A 15,463-nucleotide genomic window follows, 5' to 3' on the forward strand; every position below is an offset into this window, starting at 1 on the left:
CTTTATTTTACACTTAATTATGAATTCCGATACCGATTCCCGATATCTTAAACATATCGGAACTCGGTATCGGAATTCCGAATCCAGATCAGAAGATCGCCGACCTCATGGCCGACCCCACACAGGGGTCGGGTCGGGTTTCATGAAACCCGACTTTGCCAAAAGTCAGCGACTTCTGAATCTGGCCAACCCGTTTCGCTCAACCCTATTTATCACCAGATCTAATCTGAGACAAAGACCCTGATGCCAGTGATGCTTCATTTACTGTGCTGTTTGGTATAGTTTTGGAAAAAAAATCACTGTTTTATCAGATGGGGATTATCACTAAATCATCTCGCATGTATTCTTAGCTATTTATAAGCTCTGTATACCTCTGCCCTCGCAACTGATTGGCATCTTTCGGCCTTTGCACAGTTTTCACAAAAAAAGTCAATCTGCAGCATAGACGTTGATTTGCAGTACCCAACATTCAAAGTTTATCAAAACGGGAGTTAGCCCAGTAAGTGATACATCACTGGAATCATGATCTCTGCCTGTATATCAAATTGGGTAGCAAAAACCTGGTGACTAGTGTTGATCAGACACTTAAATGCTTGAGTGCTCAGTACTCAAATCAAGCACATTGGATGCTCAGAGATGCTTGACTCTAGTATCGAGCATGATGGAAGTGCAAGGCAAACTCAATCATCTTTCTAGAAGATGGAAAAATTATCTCTCTATTTGTGTCTCTCTCTCCCCATCACTCGAGCTTCACTCAATACTCGGCACTGATTGCTACTCGATCGAGCACCCCAATGTTTGATTGAGTACCGAGCAAGTGCCGCGAATGCTCGCCCATCACTACAGGTGACAGATTCCGTTTTGGCAAATAAAGAAAGCATCGGAAGATGGTATAATAATATGCAGAATGCAAACTAACTTGCACTACAACTGGCTATGTTTTATGCGTTTTGCTACTTTATGTAAAGCTTAACTGTAATAACAATTAGTATTTATATAAATGATATTGTTTTAGTATTTTGGTCAGTCTGTTTTTAAAACCTGCAGTAGTTATTTCAATACATCTGCCCATTAAGCGATTAGTTGTGAGAAGAAACTCTACAAGTACAAAACCATTTTCATGAGAGACATAAGCAAACAATAATGCAACCCAAAAGCTATGATTTTTAGTTGAGGAAATGGAAAATTAATTTTCATTTACATATAGCAAATGTATCTCTATTAAATTGAATTCGCAATTTTTCCCACTGGCTATGTTATTGTATTAAAATCATTTAGCCATTAAGCAAGTTGTAAAAACAGGTTTATTTCTTAAAAATAAATACAAAAATATAAATATAAAACATTGGCAAGATACTATTGGATGAAATGACGTTCTACTAACACATATCTTCACCAGCTGCATCACACCTACTAACATCACATGTACATTTCAGTACATTTTAATGTACAGAACTTTTCAGTGTATCGGAAAAATCATTTTCTTGTTCTTTCTGGAGAAAAAAAAAAGTTGCTGCAAATGGAAAAGCAGCCAATTACCCAATAGAAGCAATGTATTAATGAGTTTGTACAAGGAAGTAGTCTTCTGTTCAAGTTTTCAAAATGATCATTTGACAGACAACATAGTAACCGCGGCATTCAATCCGCGGTTAGTAATTAACATTAGCCATACTCTAAGGTGATAGTCTACATAGAATAAAAACTGATGAAATAAATGATTGTGGTAAAAAGGTTTTTTTTCTCTTTTTCTTTTTAATGTGTTATTGTTATTATTTTAACACTGTGCCGAGTGTCAGAAAACAAAAAAGTATTTTAAAATCGTTAATATCATTTCCAAGTGCCCGCAAGTTTATTCCACTTTGGAATAAAATAAAAAGGACGATGACACATTTTTTCAAGTTATGAATCTTTATCACTCTCCCCGTTTCCATACATTTCAGCTAGCTTGTTGAAGCGTGGACCCCATTCTTTGAGGTATTCATAGTTTTGGTCCCCTTCTGTAGTACTAGACTCTAGAGAGCTTAAAGATTCAGCTATGGAATCATTGCCTTCATATGCATATGTTGCGAGTGAATCATATGGAGGCGCAGTGGGATCATTATCATGCTCTTTTAACCTTTGGCTGATAAAATCGCGAACATCTGTATTGTCTGGGACAGAGGCAGTTCTCCTAGGTAATAGCAAATTTTCAGGAACGATGTCTCTACGATGTTTTTTATCCTCCATAGCACCTGGATTTCTAAGAGTACCAATGTCAAAAGCTTGTGTGTCTTCTTCTCCACCTCCTTCATCATTATAACTGACAATGTTGTCTCGGATGTCCTCTTTTGACAAGACCAACGGCTCCTTCTTTCTTTGTCTTTTCAGGGCAGCAAACAGTACCACAATAACTGCAAAAATGAATAAAAAATAACACAATACAGTTAGTAATTATTCTCTTGATAAGCCTAGTTTATATCAATCATCAAAACTCAGGCTACATGGCTATTCTGGGCGTGACACAAAAACCACTCTATGATGCTTCTACATTGCAGTGTAATGCAGGTGAAAGGGGTCACATTGCAGCCCAATAGGTACCATGACTTCAACAAGCAAGTCGCAGAAAGTCAGAGCCAATTGTTTTTTTTAGACTTGCTTGTCATGATAGCCCATCTTCTCTCATTATGCTTCAATGCAGCAGCTGCACAGACCAACATTTGGCCACGCGACCTGTATCATAGCTAAAGTCACCATCTAGCTTAAGCCTAAGGAATATAATGGAATTAACATACTGTATTATGAAACATTGAAATTAATATTTTCATCATGACAGCATTGATTAAGAAGATATTAAGCCATTTTAGCAAACAATGTTTTTCAGCATCTTTTAAAATTTTGTGGCAAAATGTGTTGATTAGCTGCAGTTAATGTCTAAGAACTGGAATGTGACTTCATAATTAATGTTGGCAACTATCAACAGATATAATTTAGTGCTTCTATGGTATAAAAGTTATGGCCTCTTTTAGAAGAAATTTGCTTCAATGGCCTCTGTTTTTCACTGAATACAAAATTAGTTAACAGTCTGCAATGCACATTAAACAAAGAATATACAAAAGTTAAATAATTCCATTTTTTCTTTGAAACCCATTGTAGCCAAAAAAGATGCATTTAATTAAAGCAGAATAGTCTTGAAAGTTGTCATGTCCCTTAAGGCCTTTCCTCCCTTCTTTGTCGTTGTTATACAAAATATATTTTTTTAATCTTTAATAGTTACTTTACTTAATTATCTTACACCTTTTCAAAAGTTCCCTAATTATGAAGAGGATAAAGGTCCCTATAGACTTTAGTCTAAATTTGGTTGAACCCACCAAATTTTGCGGATTTTCTATTGTTCTAATGTATATGGAGTCACTGATTGACTGATGGTGAGGGGAGATGTCAATCACACCGATTGTATTTTTCTCCCTGAGATTAACCCATGGCCAACATGTCAGCCGGCGTCTTTCTCATAGAGAATACGAGTGCTCGGCTGAGCTAGTGCTTCTATATATGGGAGAGAGGGCTAAGATATCTGTTGGCCAAATGATTGTCCAAAGCATTATTCGTCAGGCTGCCATTATTCGCATTATTCGTCAGGAAAAACTGAAAATTGCCATTGAAAATTGTATTAGCAAAACAATACCAATAGTTAAAGAATAAGTAGTGCGACACCATCTTCATGTTCTCTATTTAATACTGCATACCTTTGTGCAGGGCCCTTATCCATATTATTATAAAAATATTAGAACAGTGATAGGAGAATTTGTACACTCTGTGATAGCCTAGCTTTATTACATAAATACATTTAATCAAATTTGCAATGACATTTAGGTAAGACACAAGTTTTTTTTTAAAATATATAAATAAATACTTGCTGCAGAAGTTTTTATCAATAGGTTGTAGAGTTTAACCTAAAATGAACTCATTCCTTGACAAACCATATAAATAAAAAAAAACCTTTTCTCTGGTGCCAAATTTTTTCAATTGGCAAAATAAAAAACGGATTACAATAGAAACATCCAGAAATAAAATGTCAGATATTTTGGAAGCATTAATTTGCATACAAATCTAACATACACAACCTGCCCAAGTTGCACTTATCTTTATGGAACATGTCCAGAAAATTATTTGCTGAAGCACACTGTGCGGGAGTACAAAGTGTCACTTAGCGAGATTGTCAATTTCATATTTGTTCAGTGTCACTTTATTCTTTTTAAAATCTTTGAAATTATAAATGTCCTATTTTCCTAAATAATTTAGAATTAAAAAATACATAAATGCAAAGGGGAGAAGTCTCCAGAATTGCAATATCATTTATTGGCCTTCTGTGCCTTTAGATAAGCAAGCATATAATTGTAGAAACTAATTACAAAATATGAATATTGCTGATTCTTTTTTTACTACTGTAAATTAAATGTCTATATTTTTCTCTATAAATATGTTGGGCAAGATGTTCATAGTTGAATACTCAAACATGCCATAACATTATTGTTTGCTGATTAAAGTACCTAACCTCAGGCGCTAATGTGCTATAATTTAGTGGACAACTTTAATGTTTAAAGTAAGAAAGGTGAATATTAAATCCTTAAATGTATTAAAAAACAAATAAAAAGAGGCACAAATAAAGCAAACATACTGAAGCAAAGACACACAATATGAATTATAAATAAAAAAGGATCAAAAATAGGGAATTTTACATACTTATAGCTACTGAACGTGTGTTCTTATAGGGATATATAATTTTCCCTGTTATTTGCCACATCATGAGACTATGCAATATATGGGAATACACCAACTGTTGCCAGCATCTATTGTTAATGAATAATGAGTAGAGATGAGCAGATCTTTTGAAATTCAAATACAAATTTTTACCAAAAAATTTGATTCGTAGTAAATAAATTCAAAGGAATTTCAGCACTGTGGAGCTTCTAAAATACATGTGAAGTAGAAAAGAGAGGACTCTGTGGATCATAAAAGCTTACACTCTACAGGAGAGAGAAAGGACCTTATTGACCATAAAAGTGTACACTTTACAGAACAGAGAAATCACTCAACTGTCAATAAGAGCTTAGACTATACAGAAGATTTACCTAGTGACTCTCAAAATGGAAAATGATTCCACAACACAAACTGTGTTCTGCTTGGAGCCACTTATCTGTGATGGTCACTGTACTGACTATCACTGAACAAGGTTTGATAATTCTGTGACATGTCATAGTTGCAGGGCCATGAATGTTTGCATTCGTGTGAAACCGTGAATTTCAGGGTATTTGACTCAAAACTAATCCTCTGCGAATTGAGCTGCTCATCTCTAATATTGAAATAACCCAGTTTGAGTATAAGAATTGATATTTTTACATCTAAAACTAGTAATTTATGAGGTTTTGTATTTAATCTGCCATGGAGTTAAAGGTAATTTTACACAAATGTGGACCTACTACCGGGATGCCAATATCTGTATTATTGGAAAAACAATCAGCTCTCAGATCGCTAATTTTCTAAATGTAACTATCATAGGTTTTTGTTATGCAAATGATAAGTCTTCACTATTTTTATTAAAAGCGATCTGAACTGAGCATTTACAAGGGGCATTCATTAAAGATTTCCCCTGACTCACTATTATTTATCACAGGAAGCTGAAACTGTATTATTATTATTATTTATTTATATAGCGCCATTAATTCCATGGTGGTGTACATGAGAAAGGGGTTATGTACAGAGTTATAGACATCATTTACAGTAAACAAATTTACAATGACAGACTGGTACAAAGAGAAAAGGACCCTGTCCTTGCGGACTTACATTCTATGGAATAATGGGGACGAGACAGAAGGTCGGGAGTGTGGCAGCTCGGGTGGTGGTGAGGCGGCAGCTCGGGTGGTGAGGCAGCGGAATGATTATTGCAGGCTGCATGCTTTCCTGAAGAGGTGGGTTTTCAGGTTCAGGTACATGTGTGATAACATAAGTCTCCATAGGTTACATGCCAATTTGCAAGTCAGAACTGATAACTGCCTTGATTTTACAGGTACTGAAATGGTGTGAGGTTTGATAATGGACTCAGTGGAATACAGAGCAGTCAAGTTCTTTTACTTGAAGGGCCGCACACCAAAGGAAACGTTCGATGAGATGTAAGAGGTTTATAGTGTCGATTTCCCATCATATGATGTAGTCAAGAACTGGCATCATCAAATCAATGTGGTCGGACTTTGGTGCAAACAGCTGCAATTCCAGGGCGACCCCACTCTGCTGTTGATGAACACACAATTCAGCAAGTGGAGGTCACCATTTTGGAAAATCGCCACGTAACCATTGCCCACCTAGCCCAAAATGTCAAGATTACTGTGGAGTCAGTGGAAAAAGATCATCCAAGACCACCTTTACATGCATAAGGTATCGTCCATCATTTTGATCCTGAGACTAAAGTCCAGCAGATGCAATGGAAGCATTATGATTTACCACTTCTAAAGAAGGCACGTGCTCAACCCTAAGCAGGCAAGGTAACGCTTATAGTAATTTGGGCCCAGCATGGAGTAGTATTGATGGATTTCCTAGCAAAGTTTACCATGATCACTGGGAAATACTATACTTCACTGCTGTGGAAATTGCGGGAGGCCATCAAAACCCAGAGACATGGCATGCACACCAAAGATGTCAGCCTTCTGCATGACAATTCACAAGTTCACAGCACACTTGTTGCCCAAATGGAAGCATGCTCTTGTGGATTTGAAATTCTAATGCATCCACCTTATTCACCTGAACTCTCACCATCGGACTTTCACCTCTTCCCAACAATGAAGTTATTTTTGAAGAGCAAGCATTTTTCAGACGATGAGACTCTGATTTCCAAAGTCACAATGTGGCTTTTGGAGCAAAATGTCGACTTCTACAAGCGAAGTCTTTACAGTTGCTTAACGAAATGGGAGACGTGTGTCCTTAGGTAGTACCTATGTAGAGAAGATCTAATAACTGTGCCAAGTTCCATTGCTCTCAGTCCAGAGGAAGTAGATCAGGGAAATATTTAATGAATGCCCCTCGTATAATGCAGTTTTATGCTTTTCAGCATGCAGAAGAAATTATGCAATAACTATTTTCCCATTTGATTGGGAGTTACCTAGTAATTCAGGGACTGTGGTCCCCTTTTTTGTCCATAGATTTGATGTTTTGAAGTTCAATAACTTTTTCAATTACAGCTAAATTAAAAAATGTTTTAGGCTTTTCTATTTTTCACAATAAAACATTTTTTTTTCAAAAATAATTTGTGCTTGTGCTTCTGCACTAAAAGACACAAACGTGTTAATCTCATGGTTTAAATAATATATTCAGTTTCTTGTATTTGTGGTTGCAAATGTGACAATACCAATTATTTGTTGTTTTTTTAACTGAATTATGAAAATGAACTTTTGTTTATCTTAAAACTTTTTAGAACTTTTTATTTTTTACCCTATAGTGCACATTAATGCCCAATCTTCTTACTGCTGATATACTGTAATACTCTTGTAGTGCCATATATTATGCCTCTCAGTGAAGAAATAATTAGCAAGCTTCCACATGTGACAAGTGTAGAAGCCACTACAAGTTAATCATTTTGGAAAGGAAAGAGTTTAAACAGCCTAAGGCTAATCACACATACGCGAGAGACGGCTGAGTCTCGCAGGTAAAAACCCAGCTCTGGTGCCAGAACTCCAGAGCAGAGCATGCAGCCATACTGCAATACATGGAGTTGCACACTCTGTTCCGTAGTGCCGGCGCCAGAGCTGGGTTTTCACCTGCGAGACTCGGCCATATCTCGTGTATGTGTGATCCCGGCCTAATAATGAGGTGCTTCCTGTGTGCAGAGACTGGTATTCCTTAACCCTTTAACCCCTTCATATCCCAATCTTTTTTCGGTTTTGAGTTTTCATTTTTCACTCTCCTCTTTCAAAGAGCCATAACGTTTTTATTTTTCTGTCAACATGGCCATGTGAGGGCTTATTTTTTGCAGGACAAGATGTACTTATGAATGACATCATTGGTTTTACTATGTTTTGTACTAGAAAATGGAAAAAAAATTCCAAGTTCGGTGTAATTGCAAAAAAGTGCAACCCCACACTTGTTTTTTGTTTGGCTTTTTTGCTAGGTTCACTAAATGCTAAAACTGACCTGCCATTTTGATTCTCCAGGTCATTTCGAGTTCAAAGACACCAAACATGTCTAGGTTATTTTTTATGTGAGTGGTAAAAAAAATTCCAAACTTTGCTAAAAAAAAAAATTGCACAATTTTCTGAGACCCGTAGCGTCTCAATTTTTTGTGATCTGGGGTTGGGTGAGGGCTTATTTTTTTGTGCAGTGCTGATATTTTTTATGATACCATTTTGGTGCAGATACGTTTTTTGATCACCCGTTATTGCATTTTAATGCAATGTCGCGGCAACCGAAAAAACTTAATCCTGGCGTTTTGATTTTTTTCTCTCTACGCCATTTACTGATCAGGTGTTGAGTTCCCACCTCTGCACAGGGGGAATCTCGAACCATCTCCACTGTGGTCTCCCACTCTTCTTCTCTTGCTGCAGTGGAGCCTGCTCAGCGGAGACATCGGTCCCTGCATCTAGCTCAGGCTGATACTGGGCGGATGGTTTCCACTGTTCTTCCAGGCTCTGCCTTTGTAGTCAGCTCAGCACTGATCAGCAGCGAGCAGGTCTTTCTGGTGCTAAGTCCCGGCTTTTCTCATACTAAGCATGCCCATGGGATGACCTCCCATTGAGGTCGGGGGGTCACATGCTCAGGTCCTGTTGCGGCTCCTATTGGTCCATCTGGAAGGTTTTGTAGCACTGCCGCTATAAAAGGTTTGCATCGCTGCTCGGCCATGAGTAGTGTACATTTGAAAACGTGTGTCTTGATAAGTGCAAGTGGTTCTTTAATCAACCCCTCCCTTGTGTATGACTGCTCACGTAAAGTGGATGTCTGCTATCTAGCGCCCGGCTGAGCTATTAGCACAAAAACAAATGAAACAGAGTTTAATTGCTGTGACTGCCAGTGTGGCGCAGTGCGCTATTAGAGCGCTTTCCTAACCCAAATCTGGGTGGTTAGTGGCCTCTGCCAGAGTGGCACAGCACACACTCCTGTGCTTATAAGTTACTTTTTCAGTTACTCTGATACCCAAATTGTGGTGTCGAGTGCAAGAGGTCTACACAAACTCTAATCCTGTGTCCTGGGATAGAGTTCTGTTATTCCTTGCTTGCGCTCTTTGTGCGGTACCGTGTCCCTGTGATGCAACAGGGTTTGCTTCCTTCATACAGGGTGAAGTTAACCCATGTGTGTATCCACATTGTACCGCCATATAGTCCTTCATTATTCAGCAGCAGGTTCCATCTCTGCACGGTGGACCCCGGGCTGCGAACGCACCTCATACCTTCTCTCTAATTATTTGGGGCATTCTGCTAGCGCTAACATCAGGTTAATCCTTTTTTGTTATTGATAGTGTGGGTGATTCTGAACACGGTGATACCAAATATGTGTATATTTGATTTTTTTATTGTTTTATTTTGAATGGGGAGAAAGGTGGTCATTTAAACTTTTTTATTTTTTTTTATTTTTTTCATATTTTTTAGAGCCTTTTTTTACTTTTGCCATGCTTCGATAGCCTCTCTGGGGGGCTAGAAGCTGGCATAGCCTGGTCGGCTCTGCAACATATGAGTGAAGCTCAGATCGCTGCTGTGTAGTAGATTTACTGCATTGCTATGAGCGTCGACCATAGGGTGATGCTCATAGCAATTTGGCATCAACAACCATAGAGGTCTCAAGAAGACCTCTGGTTGTTATGACAATGCATCGATAACCTCCTATCACATGACGGAGTCAGCGATGCGCTCATTTCTTGCCCGATGACCAGAAGCGCTAGTTAAATGCTGCTGTCAGCTTTTGACAGCGGCATTTAACTTGTTAATAGCAGGGGGTGGAACGTGATTATGCCAGTCGCTATTGCAGGCACATGTCAGCTGTACAAAACAGTTATAGCTCTCAGAATAAAGCAATGCAAAAATATTTTTTTTTTCTATAAAATAGTTTTTAGTGTGCAAAAGCACCAAAACATAAAAAAATTATATAAATGAGATATCGCTGTAACCGTGCTGACCTGAAGAAAAAAACTGCCTTATCAATTTTACCACACATGGAACAGCTTAAGCCACCTCAAAATTCCTGAATTACTGGTTTTTGTTCATTCTGCCTCCCAAAAATTGGAACAGAAAGCAATCAAAAAATGTCATGGGCCTGATAGTGGAAGCAATAAAAACGTCAATGCAAAAAGCAAGCCCTCATATGACTCTGTGGGTCAAAATATGGAAAAATTATAGCTCTCAAAATATGGCGATGCAAAAATTATTTTTGCAAAAGAAAGTGTCTTTTAGTGTGTGGCAGCAACCAAACATAAAAACCCGATACAAATCTGTAATCGCACCAACCGGAAGAATAAAGTTGCCTAATCAACTGTACCGCACGAGGAACGGCGTAAAAAATAAATAAAACCAATTCTTCACCTGCTGTTGATTAGTAAGGCTTGGCACACATATATCTTGCGCTTTGCCCTGAAAGCTTGCTCCAGAATTTCCATGTAAATCTCTGAAATACATGATTCAGATGGAAGATTCCCTATAATGAGGCAGATGGAGGCAATGTGAATGCTGTCTGACTTGTGTCAATCTTTTTTGAGGATTGCATAAAAGTGCTGTCAGCCACAGATTTGTGCACTTCTGAACAGTCACTGAACAGAGGACAGATGGAGTCCACAGTACCTCTGATGTCTCATCATAGTGAATGGATCCCTTGGGGTTTCATCTGAATCACATCACTCAAAAATTTAGATGGAAGTCCCTTAGTAAGTGGTTAGAATAGAGCGTTGGATAAATGTGATCCCAAATGTTATGCAAAATGTTCCTAATAAAAACAAGTCCCCACTCAGGTCTGTCATCTATTAAAGGAAATATAGGGGCTTCCACGTTACTAGTAGTACAAAGGCTCTGGAAACGTGAATTGGCTTCTGGCTACTCAAAAGAATGTCAGCAAATTCAGTGAACCCAAATCCAAATGCCTCCCTACTGCCTGAGTCCCACAGTGAACCTAAATCACATATGTATCATCCACTTTTGGCATTTCTGAAGCAATAAGATACAACCCAACTTATGGGTACATGTCTCCAGAAGCACAGACAGGGTGTTAGGAGTCGAGTTTCCTCTGCTGCATAGGGGGAATCTCGATCCGTGTCTGCTGCGGTCTCCCATTCGGTATCGGCCACAGTGGGCTCTGCTCAGCGGAGACGTCGATCCCAGTGTCTCGCTGGGGCTGATTCGGTGCATAGGGTCACTACTGCCTTTTCTGGCTTTCCTATGGTACCCTGCACTGATCTGCGGCGAGCGAGCCTCTCTGGGACTAAGTCCTTGTTTACTCACACTGAGCATGCCCAGGGCAGGGTCTCCCATTGGAGGTCGAGGGCCACATGTTCGGTCACATGCTCAGGTGCTGCAGTACATTCCATTGGTCCTTCTGGAAGGTCCTGAAAGGGCAAAACATGCTCAGGTACTGCAGCACTTTCCATTGGTCCTTCTGGAAGGTCCTGAAAGGCCAAAAACTTCAGTAGCAGCTTCCTGTGCTGCAACTATATAAACTGCGCATGACCGCACGGCCATGCGCTAGTATTGTCTTATGTTATGTGCTTTGCGCCAGTGTGGTCACATGTATGTGTGTTCAGGGACCCGGCTGAAATAAGCCCCTAGAATGCTGGCTCCTCCGGCGAGGAGTTTTGTGTGTTTGTGTGACCACTGACTGTTTTCTGTTTGGGCAGTTAGCTTGTGCCTCTGTGGAGTCTAACAGGGCACAGTGCTTTCCTTTCACGGCTACTCAGTGAATGAACTGAGTTAGTCTATACCGCCATATAGCTCCGCCGTTTGCTAGCAGCAGGTACTCCTGCACGGTGGACCCCGGGCTGCGAACGCACCAATATCAATAAACATCTCTATTTACTCGGTGCGTTCCGCTAGCCCTAACACAGGGCATAATGTATTGGTGACTGTAACATACTGGTCATTACAGTGCACTGGTCACTGCAACTGCAGTTTCCAATTTTCACTTGTCTACATTCAGAAGAAAGCCACGTTGGGTAAAGTCAATTCATGTCTATAGAGATGGAGGATATTCATGATGCACAGTTGCCATCAAGTCAGCACAGAAGGAGGATAAGATTGATGAATTGAAAGACAACCTGTTCACTGATTAGGCCACTGATCCAACCTGGCACAGGGGCACGCATAGGAAGCACAGCAGGGCAGAGAGGGATGCATCCATAGCACAAAACAGGCAAGAAGAGCAAGTGGTTTGACCAGAGGAAGAACTTGATCAACTGCTCCACAGAGGCCCCCCACTCGGCTAAATAACAGGTCAAGGGTGCATTGATCCCCTGTATTGCAGTTTTTTTCTGAAAGTCCTTCAGACAAAACAACTGTAATTTGCAGCATCTGCCATACCAAGCTCAGACCAGGCAAGAACACTGCCAACCTGACAACCACCAGCATGCAGAAGCACATGGCAGTCAAGAACCCCAGTAGGTGGGAGGAAAGCCATGGTTCAAATTCTATGCTTGAGGGTGAAACTACTGTCCCTTCCCCTGTGTTATGGCCTTCCCAATCTGCTGTCCAGGAAGCAGGTGCTGATACCTCCTGCCCACAATTTGCAGTTGCACAGACACAACTGTCAGCAACCACGTCCAGTTCATTGTCCCAACACAGCATTCAGTTGTCTCTGCCCAAGACATTTCACAGTAAGCAGAAATATCCACACACCCAACCAAAGGCCCAAATGCTAAACACCCATATTGCCAGATTGCTAGTTCTGGAAATGTTGCCGTTTCGGCTTGTGAGAACTGAATCTTTTGATGACCTCTTGGCAGTGGCAGCCCCCTGGTACTCGATTCCCAGCCACCACTTTTTTCCTGATGTGCCATTTCCAACCTACATAAGCACATGTTACAATATCAGCTGTGCTTTGGCAAACGCAGTCACGAGGAAAGTACACGTAACCACACACACATGGAAAAGTTCTTGTGGACAGGGATGCTACATTTTCCTGATGGCACACTGAGTGAACCTGATAGAGTCAGAGGATGGGATGTCACACAGCTAACCAACACCAATAGCGGCCAACTTTGATCAGGGTTTCAGAATCCTTGTATTACAGTTCCTGTCTCTCCTCCTCCTCCTAATCCTCAGCTGAACTATCCTCCCCATCACTCCCTAGCTGTGACCTCTGCATTACTGCCTTGGCAAAGCGGCATCATGCTCTGCTGAAGCTCATCTGTTTAGCTGATACAGCTTACAATGCAGCATAGCTGCTGAAAGGGATAAAAGACCAGATCGATTACTGGCTCTCCCCGTTGTACCTCCAACCAGGTCTAGTTTTGTGCGATAAAGGCCATAACTTAGTGGCAGCTTTAAAACTCGGGAAGCTGGTACACATTCCATGCATGGCCCACATGCTGAACTTTGTTGTACAGCTTGCTTTTAAAAACAAACCCACACTTGCAGGATCTACTTCTCAAGGTACTCCATGTCTGCACCTATTTCCAAAAGTCATCTCAGGTTTTAGCCGGTCTGGCTGCCCTGCATCAGTGCTTTAATTTTCCATGTCAGCGACTGGAATTTTCATATGTTGGCAAGGCTTAGTGAGCAGCAGAGGGCAGTGTCTGAATTCCAACTTCTCAATGCCCGTCAGAGCAAAACTCAGCCCTCACACATAACATTGGCCAAGTGGGTGTGGATCGCTGACATATGTGAGGTTATTCAAAACTTTGAGTACTGCACCAAGATGGTGAGCGATAATGACCAACTCTCTGCTCTGTGTATTAAAATGTTTGCTGCAGAATCTCAAAGTGGAAGCTTTGAATGCTGAGCAGGTGGTTGTAGAGCAAGATTTTACAGTAGCTGATTCCACACAGCTCAGCCTCAAACAATATTCACAGGCCACACTGGGCGATGATGAGGAACAGGAGGAGGAGGATAAGAAGTTTTTGGTCTGCCCTACAGAGGGAACTCCCAATCCCAGCTTCATTCTTGTCCAGCATGGATGGCATGAAGAGGAGAAGGCGAGGCATCGTGATGAGAGAATGGTGAGTGTTTATCCTGATGAAGACACTGATCTTTTGACTCTTTTTAGTCTTCCACACATGGCATAGTTCATGTCCAGATGCCTTTCCTAAGATCCTATATCAAAAAATTACCGTACACTCAGACTTGATATGATGCAAAAAGTTTTCAACAAATTTATTATAACAAAAAGAGGTAGCCATAAAATAAATAGGAGCAAACGTGTTCAAATCAGACCAAACCCAACGTTTCGAACCACCAGGGTCTTATTCATGGGGTTACTTGGCTTCCAAAAATATGTACACTTATGGCAAAAAAAGGAAAGCAGGAGGGCAATCTTTCTAGTGCAAGTCCTGTCACTGTAATGTCTTAGGAGGGAGCTCCAGTGTCGAAGTGATCGACTGATTAGTGCTGAGTTAGGCGGTAGGCCGATTATATGCCCAGGGTAACTTAGTACTACATACAGGGGGCCTATGGCGTCCTGTAGCAGTGGTGCCGGGTACAGTCCAATAGGGTATTCGGGAGGTGGCAGATCCACATGTACTTGTTGAAATAGCCGGACTGAGCGTTCTGTATAGTCCTGTAGAGACGGCGCACTTATGCCAAGTATGGTATGCCTCAATAGAGTGACAGGGGATGATGGACAATTGGGCCCGAATGTTCCTGCTGAGCCTGGAGTACTGGACCTGTGGGGTCCTGGGCTCGCTGTGAGGTAAGGTGGTGGAGCGGCACTCCCGCGCCTTGCGCTTGAACAAGAGCAAGGCGCGGGAGTGCCGCTCCACCAGCTTACCTCACAGCGAGCCCAGGACCCCACAGGTCCAGTACTCCAGGCTCAGCAGGAACATTCGGGCCCAATTGTCCATCATCCCCTGTCACTCTATTGAGGCATACCATACTTGGCATAAGTGCGCCGTCTCTACAGGACTATACAGAACGTTCAGTCCGGCTATTTCAACATGTACATGTGGATCTGCCACCTCCCGAATACCCTATTGGACCGTACCCGGCACCACTGCTACAGGACACCACAGGCCCACTGTATGTAGTGCTAAGTTACCCTGGGCATATAATCGGCCTACCGCCTATTTCAGTACTAAGCAGTCGATCACTTCGACACTGGAGCTCCCTCCTAAGACATTACAGTGACAGGACTTGCACTAGAAAGATTGCCCTCCTGCTTTCCTTTTTTTGCCATAAGTGTACATATTTTTGGAAGCCAAGTAACCCCATGAATAAGACCCTGGTGGTTTGAAACGTTGGGTTTGGTCTGATTTGAACACGTTTGCTCCTATTTATTCTATGGCTACCTCTTTTTGTTATAATAAATTTGTTGAAAA

The 15,463-nt window shown here is 40.9% G+C and overlaps 1 protein-coding gene across 2 annotated transcripts in view; it reads right to left on the minus strand.

Moving 5' to 3' along the window:
* Positions 1-1,286: 1,286 nt before the first annotated feature.
* The window catches only part of LOC138642453 (cadherin-10-like), a 1,145,040-nt gene continuing 1,130,863 nt past the window's right edge, over positions 1,287-15,463 (minus strand). Inside the window, exon 12 of one of the 2 annotated variants that reach the window (XM_069730607.1) lies at positions 1,287-2,390. In XM_069730607.1, the coding sequence (XP_069586708.1) occupies positions 1,900-2,390 (491 nt within the window). In that variant the 3' untranslated portion in view covers positions 1,287-1,899. The remainder of the gene's footprint in view (positions 2,391-15,463) is intronic. The other variant, XM_069730608.1, reaches the window with a different exon arrangement.

Source organism: Ranitomeya imitator, chromosome 6 (genome assembly GCF_032444005.1).
Source record: "Ranitomeya imitator isolate aRanImi1 chromosome 6, aRanImi1.pri, whole genome shotgun sequence".
Lineage (NCBI taxonomy): Eukaryota > Metazoa > Chordata > Amphibia > Anura > Dendrobatidae > Ranitomeya > Ranitomeya imitator.